The sequence below is a fragment of the Amphibalanus amphitrite genome, unplaced genomic scaffold, assembly GCF_019059575.1.
Source record: "Amphibalanus amphitrite isolate SeventyFive unplaced genomic scaffold, NRLGWU_Aamphi_draft 000304F_arrow, whole genome shotgun sequence".
Lineage (NCBI taxonomy): Eukaryota > Metazoa > Arthropoda > Thecostraca > Balanomorpha > Balanidae > Amphibalanus > Amphibalanus amphitrite.
This window is the reverse complement of record NW_024881799.1, coordinates 551,358-566,782: the sequence shown is the minus strand read 5'-3', so window position 1 is coordinate 566,782 and position 15,425 is coordinate 551,358. Positions and strand designations below refer to the sequence as shown.

The window sequence follows — 15,425 nt, the reverse complement described above, 5'->3', positions numbered from 1 at the left end:
CGAGGATGATCGGAGTGATCATTGTCAACACAGCGTCACTGCCATCACCGAACAACAACGATACGATCCAGCAGCACTCACCCTTGAAGGTTCAACTGGGAAGGAACTACACTAAAACTATCTCAAAGTGTAACTATGTAACTTAAGGCTCTTGGAGGTAGCCATTACGACCTCTAACAAGCGTAACTAACAAGAGGCAGTAATTAACTATAGAACTAGAACTATCTCAAAGACCCGACACACCCAACGTCCTAGACCAAGCATTCAAAACCATTTCCTTTTCCTATAATCGCCCAGCACAGAGCAATAACTACCAGGGCTTCATTCAACCTAAAAACATCTTATCGGCCACCGGCCACAACAATCTTCAGAACTTCAAACGACAGCCACCTCACCAGTCCCCCCCCCCCCGTTCCGCTCCCCTAACCACTCACTTTGATGCGAACCCGGCCACCGGGGTACGGAAGCAGGGCACCCCACGCTGACGCCTCCTCCTGAAGGCCTGCTCCACCAGCTTGGCCTCCGAGGCCGGGTCGATTCTCCAGAAGCTGCCCTTGCCGGGCTCCTCCTGACTGCGCGGTACTTTGATAAAGTACCGGTTCAGAGATAGGTTGTGCCGGATCGAGTTCTGGTGAAAAGAGGGGTGGAGGGGAGGGAGTTATTCATATGGGGTTTATCGCGTCAGAGTGAATCGAGTGGTGACAAGTGCAGCAGCACATGCAGCATTCAACTGTGGTGCTTTGGCACACACACATGCGGAATGTTTTGGGACCATTCAGTATATCGACAAACTTGACTACACATACTGATTTACACTTGACCTTTGTCTTATGAAAATTTCAAACTAACTACCTAGTATTCCTTGGACTATTCGTTTATGTTACCAAAGTTTCACAAAACACAAGCCTGCTCAGAATATATCCATCGTGCATGAAGTTTAAGCGATTCAATCGCGACTCAAGAGGGCTTTTCAATCATGCATAAAATTTAGAGCTAGGACAATCTACTGTATATTGAAAGCAAAACAATACCACTACTACAGCATAACTTTACTATATTTGTATCCGAAGTCACAAAACTGGCTAAAAAAAACAACAACAACAACAACGACCGTTACCATAGGAGTCAAACATCAGTGTTCCACATTTATCCGTTAAATCACCACACAATAAGGGTACAAATGATGGCATCTGCCAGAGCCGGCCAAAACTATTCACAGCGCAGTAGTGCTGCCATCCCTTAGGGTAGTAACGTTACTACCCTTGTCACCAGTCACCACACGTCCGCGGCAATGCGTGTAGTACCGTTACTACCCCTGTAACAACCTAACACGTTAGTAGTACGGTAGTGATTCCCACCTGCCAGCCCTTGTCAGCAGTGCGGTAGTAGGGGTAGTTTTTCGTGATGAACGCGTAGATGCCGCTCAGCGTCAGCTGCTTGTCGCTGGCTGATGAGACTGCCTGCACGATCAGCTGCGCGTACGAGAACGGCGGCTTGCCCTCCGCCTGCTGCAAAACGGGTCAGACAGGGTCAGAAAGGGGTCGTGCGGGGTCATAGAAGGTGCATACGGGGTCAGGCTAGACAGGACCGTCGAGAAAATAAGGTTGAGAAGGAGCACATAAGTCATTCACTACAATTATTGCATTAGATCGACACCAATGGTTATAAAGCATATATAAAAAAAACTCTAAGGCATATAATATTTGAATGAATAAACGAATGAATGAATACGCGAGTGAGTGAGTGAGTGTATGTATGTATGAATGAATGAATGAATGAATGAATGAATGAATGAATGAATGAATGAATGAATGAATGAATGAACGAATCAATCAATCAGACTTCAAAGTCTTCATAAAATCAAATAATGCGAATAAAAAGGAAGAAAACGGTCCAGTAAAAATGCTACTTTTTCACACACACCCCGCCCCTCGATCGGCGCCCACTCACCCGGGCGGGGCTGCCGGAGCGGGGCGGCGGCGCCGTGGCGGCCACCACTGACGCCGGCGTGGCTGTGGGCGCCGGGAACGGCGGGCCGGCCGAGCCACCCGACGGGGGCACCACGCGTACAGCATCCTCAGTGACCACGGCAGTGGCCGTGGCGCCGTTACTGTAGCTGTGGTGCTGCAGAGGCTCCTCCTGGTGGTAGTGCAGCGTCATCTCTGCGGAGGGGGGGGGGGGGGGGGGGGGTCAGTGGCTGTGGGCGCAGTTACACACTGGGAGGGGGGAGGGTGACCTCTCTGGTATTCACCCAATAAAATGGCTAACCATAGCTGGCAAAAAACTTACTTCAACCAGCACACCTGAATCAAAACATTTCCGCGTTTCCAAACACGGTATTAACAAGTTTCAAGTCACGATACAATCCCGTGTACCTAGATGCTGTGGATCGTGTCAAAACATAATACGAGCGCTCGTGGTAAAACCAGGATACTAAAACTCCTGAGAAATGACCTCGTGGCGCAAAACTCGGAGAACGGGACAACAATAGAGGCGATACATCTCACGCATTGTAATACCAGATATTGGACAATTGTAAAACAATTCAAGTCACGTTATAAGTCACGTATAAAAGCGATAAGGCCCATCAACTGAACCAGGATATTTACATATCACTAGAAGATGTAGCGTAAAGGGTAAAAATACGCTGATGCTGATCTATTGTCTCATCCTTTCCTTCCTCCCTTTCATCTCCCTCCCTCCCTCTCTCTCTCTCTCTCTCTCTCTCTCTCTCTCTCTCTCTCTCTCTCTCTCTCTCTCTCTCTCTCTCTCCCTATCTCTCTCTCCTCCCCCTCTCTCTCCCCCTCCCCCTCCTTTCTCTCACCTTCCCTCTCCCTGCCGGGCAGTTGGTACTGCTCCACGCCCGCCGCCGCCGCCGCCAGGTGATGCGCCCGCTGCCTCTGCTGGTTCGAGTGGACCACGTAGGCCGCCTGAACCAGCGTGTCGGCAGCGGTCCGTCGCCGGCCACCGACACCGCCGCGCGGACTGGCCGGGCAACTGTTGGCAGCGCTGGGGAGAGAGGGGGAGAGGTCAGGTCAGTGGGTAGCCAGTCAGGTCACTGGGGGATGGTGAGGTCAATGGGTCACCGGTTAGGTCACTGGGGCACGGTTCAGGTCACTGGGTCACAGGTCAGGCCACGTACTGGGGGATGAGCCATTCACTGGGTGACAGGTCAGGTAACTGGGCATGGGTCAGTTAAAAAATACCCTTCCCAACGGAAAGCCTTGTTCCTAAACGGAAAGTCTTGCACATAATACGAGGGAGCCTTGAATGTTATGTTCATTGTGATGTTCAGTTTCATGTCCCCCGACCCACGTGGCGTTTCCCCACCACCATCACATGACCGGCGTGATAAGTCACTCAGTTTACCGCGCCAATGACAAGGCGATGACACATGCCTGCGGCAGCCGCTCCCACGTGACACGTATCACCCGCTCGAGTAGTATCACGTGCCACTCTGGTGACGGCTATAAGACCCGGCGACCGCCGCCGAGTCTGTGTGCGCCTGATACACTATCGGCCATTCATCAATCAGCTGATCGTGCCGCGACGCTCCCGCCGCCGGTGCAGACGTAGACACTAGGTCTGGTACTGATACCAAACCTGACACAGACGCCAGTAATTACACGGACACATTGACACAGACGAAAGAGACAATCACGAAAGAGAAACGGGCAAGTAAGTAGGTACTGGCGCAAATAAAGATAAACATCAAAGATGACACTACACAGAGTCAGCCATGACACCAGTGTTCTAAAATTGGATATTGGTTGGGTGTGCCGATGAAGAAAAAAATCCTAGGATGAGAAAAAAGAAGGCCTAAATAACTGCAGTATTTTTGCCAAATGGTGTAATGCCAATCTTTATGGTAACTGATAAACCACAGGATTTCATGTCAGGATCTTGACAGGGTGTGGAACAAAAGGATGTGGGTGCATCAACTGTCAAGTGACAAGTGAACTGGCTGTTGGGATTCGGAATACATGAAACTCTTTTCAGAGATGAAGTAAAGTCGGTCATTCATATTTTAGGGATGAAAATATTTTCCCCATTAGGTGTGATTTGCCACCAAAAAGGCTGAAAAATGAAACACTGCATGACACCAACAACAGACAACTAGGCAAGCACAAACAATAATACCATCGGCAACAACAAAACTGTTCGTGTGATTCGTGGTCGTTTACTCTGACCCAGCACGGCAGACCAAAGTGTTCATGTAATCGTCCAGTTCACTAAGAATTGCGTAGCTGATCGTATCGTTTCTTTACCCGGAGGACCAAAAGAGTTCTTTGATGAATGTCTATTTCTGGATTACTCGTCACACACTGCACCTCAATCGAATCGTACGACGCCGGCGCCGTTGCGCCGGCGGAGCCGCGCCGTCGTCGTCGTATCGCCGCGAACTGCCGAGCCGGCCGGCGGCGGCCGGCCCGGCGCGTTGGGGCCGGTCAGCACACATGTGCTCCAGATGACCCCCCAGGCCCTGCAGAGGACCACGTGGACGGCGGGGCTCGGCCGTGCCCGCCGCGCGCTGCCGTCGCTGTGCGGCACGGTACGTTTTCTCTCGAACATGGCCGGCCCGAATTTTCGCGTCGCTCGCGGAAATTCTAAACGTAAGAGAGAAAACATTAACGAAACAACAAACAGCTGCTCGCAGGCAGCATCTTCGTCCGTATCGTACAGCAATAAACGAGCGCTAAAGCTAAGGCTGTAAACTACATCGGTTGCGCCGCGCGTCGGTCCCAATCTAAGGCTGCTACACTCTAAGGTCGTAAACTACTAGCTCGTACAGGGCCGACCGGCTAACTGAGCCAGGAGCGACACTGCGACAGTGTGAACGCTTAGGGCTGTCGGATGGCTCACGGCTGTTGGCTAATGGCTAAACACCAAACACAAATGACAATTGACCAGTGACAGCAAACAGAATGAGCGGCTCATTCTCACACACGCACACGTCAACCTAACACGAATGACGGACGCAGTTAACACTCACAAATGTCCAGACTCCGACGCTGCTCGGCAGCGGCACACGGTGGTCGTAAAAGACTCGCTAGTCGCCCCACTCGCGCACACATTATCCCCCTGAGTCCATTTACTGCCCGTCACCATCGCACTCGAGACGGCAGAGACGAGAGACTGGCCGCCTGTAACGACCAGTGGCAGTGGCCACTTCTACCACCCGCACTCGACCGTCGGCCCCAGGGAACACGCTCACCACTCGCCCCACGGGCCAGTGCCCGCGAGGCAGATTGTCATCTGTCACCAGCACTAAATCACCGAGCTGTACGCCAGCCGTGTCTGCGCGCCACTTCACCCGCGTGGTGAGCGTCGGGAGGTATTCTCGTCGCCAGCGTCGCCAGATGTGGTCGATTAACACCTGAGCATGTTTCCAGCGCCGTCGGCCGCACAGGTCACCGTCGACGAACACGCCGGGCGGCAGCTGGGGAGACGCGCGCCCGATCAGGAAGTGATTGGGCGTGAGTGGCTGGTAGTCGCCCGGGTCGGTGCTGATGTAGGTCAGCGGGCGGCCGTTCAGGAGCGCTTCTACTTCGGTGACGACCGTACGAAGCGTCTCATCGTCCACGACTTGGTCTCCCAGCACGGTCGTCAGTGCGCGTTTGGCCGAGCGGACCAGGCGCTCAAACACGCCACCGAAGTGCGGTGCTCCTGGTGGGTTGAACCTCCACTCAACTCCTTCTTGGGACAGCGTGTCTGCTATCTTTGTCTGGTTCCACTGTTGCAGCGCCTGCCGCAGTTCCCGCTCACCAGCACGGAAGTTTGTGCCATTGTCCGAGCACACGAGGCTGACGTTGCCCCGTCTCGCCATCATTCGTCGCATAGCCATAATGAACGAGTCCGTGTCTAGCGAGTGAGCCAGTTCGATATGGACTGCTCGAGTTGACAGGCAGGTGAACAGGCAGCCATATCTCTTCTCTCGTTTGCGCTGCTTCTTCACCATCAGCGGCCCGAAGAAATCCACTCCCACGCGAGTGAAGACCGGGGCCGGCTCGCCCACTCGGAAGGCCGGTAGGTCACCCATCAGCGGCGGCGCTGGCCGGGCTGTCCGTTTCCGGCACAGCATGCAGGCACGTGTGTACCGCTTCACTGCGGCTCTGCCACAGACGACCCAGAATTGCTGCCGTAGGTGGGTCAGCACGTGCTCCGCGCCAGAATGGGCGAGCTTCTTGTGTCGGTCGATGATGATCAGCCGAGTGACGTCTCCGCGTGCGGGTAGAATCACCTGGTGCTTGACCTCGAAGTCCATCTGGGCGTGTCGGAGCCGGCCCCCCACTCTTAGAAGGCCGGTCGAGTCCAGGAAGGGGGTCAGCTGGTGCAGGCGGCTGTTCGATGGAAGCCGCCTTCCGTGCTGGAGAGCTGCGATTTCATCGCCGAACTGCTCGGCCTGTGCGCTGAGCAGCCAGACACGCTCAGCCTCCCTCAGCTCCTCCGCAGTCAGCGGTCCCGTCCGCCGATCAGCAGTCGCTCGGCTGCGGCTGTTGTGAGCGAAGCGGCGCACCCACGCTGTCACACGGAGCAGCCTGAGCCATGATGAGAACCGGCTGGGGTTTATGACCGGCTCCGTTGCCCCAGTGGCGCAGGCTGTTACCCTCATTTCGGCCGTTTCCTCGTCTCTCCGGCGCTCTGTCGGGCGGGGCGGCGCGGCGGGCCAGTCCTGGGGACGGCGCCACAGGAAGGCGGGACCTTGAACCCACACTCCGCCGGGTGCCAGCTCCGCCACCGAGCAGCCTCGGCTGCATATGTCCGCTGGGTTCAGTGGCCCTGGCACGTGTCGCCATTGAGTCACATCCGAGGCGTCCTGGATCTCGGCGATGCGGTTTGCGACGAAGGTGTTGAACCGCCTGCTCTCACTGTTGATCCACTGGAGCACGGTGGACGAGTCGCTCCAGAAGACGGTCTCGTGGATGGCCATATCTTGCTCGGCCTTGATGGTGTCAGCCACGCGGACGGCCATGACAGCGGCCTGCAGCTCCAGCCGAGGTATGCTGAGCTGTTTGATGGGCGCGACGCGCACCTTGGACATCACGAAGCTGCAGTGGCCGGTGCCGTCCTCGAGCTCGAACCGCAGATACGCCACCACACCAAACGCATTCTCAGAGGCGTCACCGAACACGTGCAGCTGACAGTTTATGGCTGCTCTGTCGTCAGGGCGATAACAGCGGCCCACTCGTACACGGTCCATGTCGTTCAGCTCCAGCTGCCAGCTGTGCCACTGAGCGAGGAGTTCACTGTCGCTGATGGCCTCGTCCCAGTCCCATCCGCCGAGCCAGATCCTTTGGATGAGACATTTGGCGCGGACAATGAACGGAGCCAACATGCCCAGCGGGTCGAACACTGCTGACGTGATGCTCAGGATGGAACGCTTGGTGTTCCCACTGTCGACCTTCTTGACCTTGAACCTGAATTGGTCATCCTGAGCGCACCAGTGAACGCCCAGCGTCTTCATCCATCTGTTCTCACCAGTCAGGTCAAGGTCGCGTGACTCCTCACACTTGTCCTCAGGCGCCACGTCCTTCAGCACCACGTCTGACGTGCTCGTCCATTTTGTCAGGTGGAAGCCGCCGGCGCTCAGCAGAGAGTTGAGCGAGTTGACCAGCTCCCGTCCCTCTCTCTCGGTGTCGACGGAGTCCAGGTAGTCGTCCATGTAGAAGCGGCTGACGATCTTGTCGGCCGCCCGAGGGTGTTTGTCTCTGCCGTCTTCTGCGCACCGTCGCAGCACGTAGGTGGCCGTGCTTGGTGATGACTTTGCACCAAAGATGACCACGTTCATTTGATACGTCTCTGGCTCCTTCGTCATGTCCATATCACGCCAGAGAAACTGCTGTGCCTGTCGGTCCTCAGCACGGACGGCTATCTGGTGAAACATCTGTTTCACATCAGACGCGATCGGCACGCGGCCCTGTCGGAACCTCATGAGCACACCGGCGAGTGAGTTCAGATTGTTTGGCCCGGTGATGAGATTGTCGTTCAGTGACGTGCCACCACACCTCGCCGCCGCGTCGAACACGACACGCACCTTCCCTGGCTTGTTCGGGTTTTGAACGGCGTGGTGGGGCAGATACCACGTCCGCCCGTGCGTGCGCTGCTCTCCGCTGACCTTGCTGGCGTGACCTTGGGTGATGTAGTCGTTCATCGTGTCTCGATACGACCGACAGAGGTCAGGGTCTCGGTCCAGGCGTCTCTCCACCGCCTTCAGACGCGTAAGAGCAGTCTGACGGTTGTCTGGGAGTTGCACCTCGTCATCACGCCACAGGAGACCGGTCTCGTATCGGTCGCCGATCTGTCTCGTGACGCTCTCCAGAATGGACATGGCTCTCTGATCTGCTTTCGAGTGCAGTTGTGCACTCTCGTACTTTGTACCGAAAGCCTCGGTCGTCCAGAACAGCTTTACTTGATTCTGAAGTTCGATGAGCGCACTCCTCTCGTCACTGACACGTACATGGTGCACAGCGTGTTCACCTTGTTCATACATGGAACGCCCCGGCACTCGCCCGGTCACTGACCATCCCAGCAGGGTTTTTACCGCGCACGGCGTCCCCGGCGGCCCTTCAATCACTTCCCGTGGCACAATTAGTTCGATGGCGTCCGTCCCCAGGAGCACCTCCACCGGGTCGCGGGTGGCGCTGGGGAGATCCAGGTCGGCCAGGTGCGGCCATTCCTCCTTTGCCACCGTGCAGTCCATGAACTTGGCTGACACGTTTAACGTCGGCGTCGTTTGGGCGTTTTGTATGCAGTGCGCCTTGCCGTCGCCGTCCACAGCCTCAACAGCAAAGGATACGCGCCGTGACTGCATCGTTTGGTTCCCGTTCAGAGTGCTCAGCAACAATTTGCCCGCGGGCCCCGAGATGCCGAGCCGGTCACACAGGCCGTCGGTGACCAGTGTGACCTGGCTTCCTAAGTCCAATAGCGCGTTTGTGGTGCGGCTACCTGCCGGACCATTCACGGTGATGGGTACCACCTGCAGCAGAATATGACCGCGAGGTTCGACCGACGCTGTGCCGACGTGTTTGGTGGATGACGGCGTGCCACCAGCGTTATCACTCCGCGGAAACACTCGTCTGCCGTTGTGCAACAGCGCGTGATGACGCCTGCTGCAGTGCTCCGCGTCACATCGTGCATCACTGGGACACGTAGCGCTGATGTGATCGCGGCCCAGGCAGTTGAAACACAGTCTGTTTCTGCCGACAAACTCTGCCCTTTCACTCACAGTCAACGCGAGAAATTTGTCACAGCGCTGGAGCTGGTGTGTTTGCTGACACATGGCACAGCCGGCGCTGTTCCCGTCCGCTGATGGTTTTATGGCCGCCGTCCTCCCCCGCTTTACAGCCGCCGGCGTGGGCCGCGCCGACGCGGTGGTAAACACGCGTCTCGGGCGGCACTCAGCGTCATTAGCCTCGACCTTCGGCGGCTGCTTGGTGGTCACGTTCAAGGCCAACCGACCAGCTGACACATGACGGCGAAGCCATTCGTCGAGATCGACGAGCGTCGGACGAGTGATGCCGTTTTCCACCATGTGCTCGCCCCACCTCCAGGCGAGGGAGGCTGGTAGCTTCCCAGTCACAGTGGTGACGTTCGTGGCGGCAGCGAGGTCGTGCTCGTAGTGCAGACACTGTAGGACGCTCACCGCGGTGTGGAGCTCACGAGACAGCTCTGTCAGCGCTGACAGGTCGCCATCTTTCACCGGCCGCGCTGTGAGCAGTCTTTTCATCGTGGCGTGTATCACACGGGACGGGTCACCAAACTCTCGCTCCAGCTCACACAGGGCGGTGCTGTATAGACTGGCGTCGCAGAGCATGCCCCGCACAGACTCTCTCGCCGGCCCCGTCAGGTGAGACTGCAGATAGGTCAGCCGTTCTACGTCGGTGAGGTCGGCGCGGTCGTGTACCAGCGCTTTGAAGAGGGCTATCCACCGCGGCCACTCGATGGCAGAGCCTCCGAACTTCTCCAGTGTGATGCGCGGCAGATGCGGGACCGCTCGCGTGTCGTCACTGGACGGGCGCTGCAGACGCATTGCAGGTGGAGGCACAGCGCTGACGGGAGCCGTATCCACTGGTGGCACGTGTAGCTGAGACTGAGTCAGCCACTGTCGGGTGCGCGTGACCGACTCGTCCGTCTGTCGAGACACGCATACCTGCACCGGTGGCTCTGTTGCAACCACCGGGAGGCCGGCGACGGATGGTGCAGCGTAAGAACGAGCGAGCTGCGAACCCCGCTCCTCCTGCTCCAGCAGCTCCAACTCCAGCTGGCGGCATTCTGCTTCATCCTTCGCCGCCTGAGCTTCCAGCGCTGCCTGCGCCTCCGCCTGCTCCGCCTGCCGCCGGGACTGCTCTGCCTGCGCCTCCGCCTGTTGTCGGGCTTGCTCCGCCTGCGCCTCCGCCTGACGCCGGGCCAGCTCAGCCTTGGCGGCGGCGGCGCGCTGGGCCTGTTCCGCCTGGAGCTGGCTAAGTGCAGCCCGGCGGCGGGCTTCACTGAGACCGGAGGACGCCGTGCTGAAGCTCGCCTCGCTCCTCGTGTGATACGAGCTTCGGCGGCTTTGATGTGATTTCGCATCACTGGCATGTCGTGACCGCTTGTCAGACATTGTACTCACAGTTCACAACACCGCGTCGTCACTGTAAATCCATTCGCACACTAGTTCACTGATATCCGGCCCGGAGGACCAAAATGTTCGTGTGATTCGTGGTCGTTTACTCTGACCCAGCACGGCAGACCAAAGTGTTCATGTAATCGTCCAGTTCACTAAGAATTGCGTAGCTGATCGTATCGTTTCTTTACCCGGAGGACCAAAAGAGTTCTTTGATGAATGTCTATTTCTGGATTACTCGTCACACACTGCACCTCAATCGAATCGTACGACGCCGGCGCCGTTGCGCCGGCGGAGCCGCGCCGTCGTCGTCGTATCGCCGCGAACTGCCGAGCCGGCCGGCGGCGGCCGGCCCGGCGCGTTGGGGCCGGTCAGCACACATGTGCTCCAGATGACCCCCCAGGCCCTGCAGAGGACCACGTGGACGGCGGGGCTCGGCCGTGCCCGCCGCGCGCTGCCGTCGCTGTGCGGCACGGTACGTTTTCTCTCGAACAAAAACGAACACTGACAACAAAACAAACACCCTAACAGACACCTCGAACTTCCCCCACAGATGTCTCAGCGTCGCGACTCAGACTCACTCAGACTCGATTCCGTAGCCGACAGCCTAGCCCAACCCAGACGCTTCTCGAATCTCTTCACAAAACGCTAACCACGCGTCGAGACGGACCTGGGATGGTTGAGAACTGACCACCTCACCCCTGGACAGTGGACACATAGACAGTGTCTGTTCCAACCGGGTCGGTGACACATCATCACAATCAACAAGGTCGACATCAGGTTCATATTCAACCTATTGAGAGTGACGACGTATCTCGAAATAGACAGTGCATGCTCCCCAACGAGAGCCTGCACTACCTGTCCAGAAAGCAAATCGCATATTTCATTTGTAGCTAGCACGAGCCTCGTTCCCATGGAATACCCTAGCAAGTGACGAAGTCATCAGGCCTCTAGCCCTCGCCCGCACATGCCATTTTCCCATCCTAGAACGCACATGGGGGGGGGGGGGTGGTTGCCACCCCCCCCGCGCCATTTCGTTCCTGTTGGAGATAGAGCTTAGCGGTAAAGACCAAAAAGATTCTTTGGGAAGAGACGAATCCAATGATACCCAGTTTTACCTTCTCAGGTCAGTCATTGACCTTCCAGGTCAGGTCAAACTAAAAAATGTTGCTGTTTTGGGTCACCGTTGGATATCAAGTGCGCTGCTTATCAAATACCGATGACGATGCTGTTTTCTGGTGCCAGGCCAGCTAGAACCTCTTTGTCACACTACCCGACCAGAATTTTGCGGCTGAGGTCATTTCAGGTAAAGTTAGGTCAAGGTCAATTATATGTGTTTGTATGTCTGTGTGTGTCTGTGTGTATACTGATGTGTGCACCGATTGTTTTTGGGTCCATATTACATGAAATCATGCTCTTAGAAGCTTTTACCAAAAATGCAGTCAAAAAAATTCAAAAAAAGTAAATTCAGCTTGCCTAAAACGCAATTATCTTAGATGACCTAGGTTGACCTTGACCCTGACCTTGACCCCTGTACATCGTCGAACAACATGTTCCATGATAGGTGGGAGGTAATACTGGCAAAAAAGGCCGAAATCAGGGTGTCAAAAGCTCGCAAGGCCCATGGCAAACGCAAGATGTTGATAATTGGCCATTTGGGTCATGACATGACCTGAAAAACAAGGTCATATCTCCGAAACCAAAAATCACAGAAACTTGAAATTTTCAGTGGACATCAAGAAAGGATAGAGGAGCAGCTATACGAAAAATCAGCCTTCTAGCGCTAAAAATGTTGAGTGCAGAGCAGAAAGACTACCTGGGGGGGGGGTGGCAACCCCCCCCCCATGTGCGGGCGAGGGCTAGTACAGCGACACATAGCTCATGTGAGCTCGCCATTAAACCACTTATCGGATGTACAAATTCGGCACCTTGGCAGGACAAGACAAGTAATAACCAGCTTATATTTCAACGTTCGCAAATAAAACAGCAGAGGTTTCCAGGCTCGAAAAAGAAATTCAAACAGATCAAATAAATCATAAGCGCTCGCAGACATCATATCATAATCCATGCGCCGATAAGACGCGAAGTTATCGTCATGGGCGATGTGCCCTGAAACCGTGAATGAATGAAACAGGAGCGCACGCTGTGCTTTTTATGAATATTCAAGTTTTCTGTTTCATTCACGAAGTGCAGCATAAACCGTATGCAATGTGCATCATCCGTACGTTCAAACACGAGGGAGCCCCGCCCAGCGTCATACGGGCCGGCCCCACAATCGATCCATCTCAAGGCCAACGGAACTGTTTACCAGCTGATAGTTCCCACCACTGCCACCAGGCGGCAGCTGCGTCGCAGCACACGGTTCCCGCCTGTGGCGCCCCTGGCGGCCAGCCGACGAAGCACGAGTGTTTACGTTCGCGGACGCCCGACCTTGAGCCGCGACGTCGCTTCGGTGGCGGCGTTGGAGTCAGGTATGCGGTCCGCCGGCCGGGCGGGCGGCGCTCCGGCAGGGCCCCATCGCCCCCGACAAACAATTCCGCTCCGGCCGTGGGAGGGGGGGGGGGGTCGGTGCCCCAGACACCCACAGCGCAGGCGCGGGGTGCCCAAGCCACGGGCGGACCGGCCCTGCCGTCGTGGTGATGCGCTCCGCCACGGAGAATCGGTCAGCTAACGACTTCACTGTCAGCAATGATTCAAACCTCCCCTCCCTGCGCCGTTCCATTCCTGGACAAACGGGACTGGTCACAACAGCGGGCGGCGTTACACGGCCGGTGTGGGGTAAACAAGGCCAAATTTGGCAGCACACCGTAGGGCCGGTCAGCGTCGTGCGATATATCTACGACCGCCACCCACGCGGTCAACGCCGCCACACCAGGCGACAAGGCGACGGATGACCGGCAGGGGGAGCAAGATCAGAGGATAACGACAGCTCACCACTCTTTATGTCCTCAAAGCCTTCTCAAAAGCTAGCCTTTCCAAGACAGCTAGGATTAGTAAGCTGGTGTTAGAACAGTGAACACATACCTTTGCAACTGTTATACTGAATAGTGCATAGCTATGACACCCACGTCACACCATTGCCACATGGCTCTATATTTACCTCCATCAGACATAATCCGCCTCCCTCCCGTCCCACGCCTACCATTCGCAATCCGCATTGATCTTAGGGGAGAGCTGAGTACATGACTTCCCTCTACCCTCTAAACCGCCTACCTACCGCCCACCGCTAACCTCCCCGTCGCCGCCACCGCCACCGTAAAGCCATGCTATAGTGCTGCGATCGTTTGGATACCGTCCAATCCGCCCACGCGTCCCAGAGGAGCTGTTGGACCAAATAGCGTCGACACCACGCCTCAGGGGCGGCTCAATGCTATAGACGCTCTTTATTATGCATATTGAGTGCAATCCAAAGTAGCTTATCCGCTACCGCTGTGCGCAGCACTTGCGTGAGTATGACAAGTCGAAATGGTTGCAAATATCCCGAATGATATCTAGACAGGCATTGACAAGCTCGTGAATAGTGATACTATATACAGCATGGATCAGCGAGGACACGAGCACCCATCGTGACTGATCACGGCCGGTATGATAATTGATAGCCGAGCAGGCGCCGGTAGGAATGATAGCCACACCCGTAGCGTTACGCGGAATGATCGTGACGTCACAGGTACTGTACGGTGAACTTTGAACAGCATTTACGAACTGTAGAGACTAGAGAGGACGGTCACCAGATATTCCCATCGAGTTCGTCTTGCGAGTGAGTGTCGGGTACAGGTGCCAGGCGTGTGGTGGGTAGGCTCGGGTCGCTTGGAGTTGGGTAAGGCCACGTTGATTTCCGAGTTTCCGATTAGGATTTACAGAGAATGACCCAACTTGAAGAAGTCTTTTTAGCCCTCAGCGACCTAGGTGTGCCCATATAATACGCGCCAGTCATTTGTTGATCGTACATGTAACGTTTATTGACGGTTATCATCAGAATCGCCAGCCTGCAAATCAATACTGACTGCATTAGTTCGAACGAATCGAGATGTGTGCGCTAAAGCCGCTTCCCAACACATCTAATCGAGCACTTCGTACAAAGGCTTATTACGTCCACGAAGGTGTATGCTATGGATACGTTGAATTATTAATTGTGATAGAAAAAAATATGTTAGCGGATTCTTATGACCAGTTCCTTCGTTTAAGCCGGTCGCTTTTCTGAGAATATCAATTGGTATTTACGATTTGTATGCCAAGCCTTTAATTAGGACGTAGCAAATTGGACCTAAGATTTGGGCACAACGTCATTACGTGACATGAACAGAGCGTAATGACGTAACTCTATGTAGCCCCACAGAGGCAGATCACATATCATAAACCCCACAGCTTCTGCGAACTAGACAACGTCGCACATAAGCTATCGACCGAACTACCAGGTTCCTCATCTGTAGGAAATATACCATCCCGGGTCGTTAGAAGTACGAGCTACCAAAACTACGCTACAACTGTCAACTGAACTCCGTCAAACGGCTAATGCCATTAGGACAGGCGTGCGGAAAACAACATGTGACGGCAAGCTCCGTAATGCTGCTACAGTCTAACCACACCGCTACGGTACTTTGTCGAATTAGCTGGAGATAAATCCACAACACCGAGTGATCCTGGGAAATTCAGAGGGAGGCAATCCGCTAGGGCCCGGTAAGCCTTTCAAAGAACAACCGCGTCATCATTCGTCATGACGGGGGTGACGTCATCGCTCGCCTAATTCACGGCGCTAGAATGGCATCCAGTTCAGCTCATGAAAGCCAGATCGCAACAACGTGGAACACCCGAACATCAATGT

At 55.3% G+C, this 15,425-nt stretch overlaps 1 protein-coding gene across 2 annotated transcripts in view; it reads right to left on the bottom strand.

Moving 5' to 3' along the window:
• Positions 1-15,425, bottom strand: part of LOC122387964 (forkhead box protein K2-like) — a 34,661-nt gene that overhangs the window by 10,318 nt on the left and 8,918 nt on the right. The window contains exons 3-6 of one of the 2 annotated variants that reach the window (XM_043378674.1): positions 2,825-3,009; positions 1,951-2,162; positions 1,359-1,505; positions 435-628 (exon numbers count right to left, since the gene is read on the bottom strand). In XM_043378674.1, coding sequence (XP_043234609.1) covers positions 435-628; positions 1,359-1,505; positions 1,951-2,162; positions 2,825-3,009 — 738 coding nt within the window. Of the gene's footprint in view, positions 1-434; positions 629-1,358; positions 1,509-1,950; positions 2,163-2,824; positions 3,010-15,425 lie in introns of both variants that reach the window. The other variant, XM_043378673.1, reaches the window with a different exon arrangement.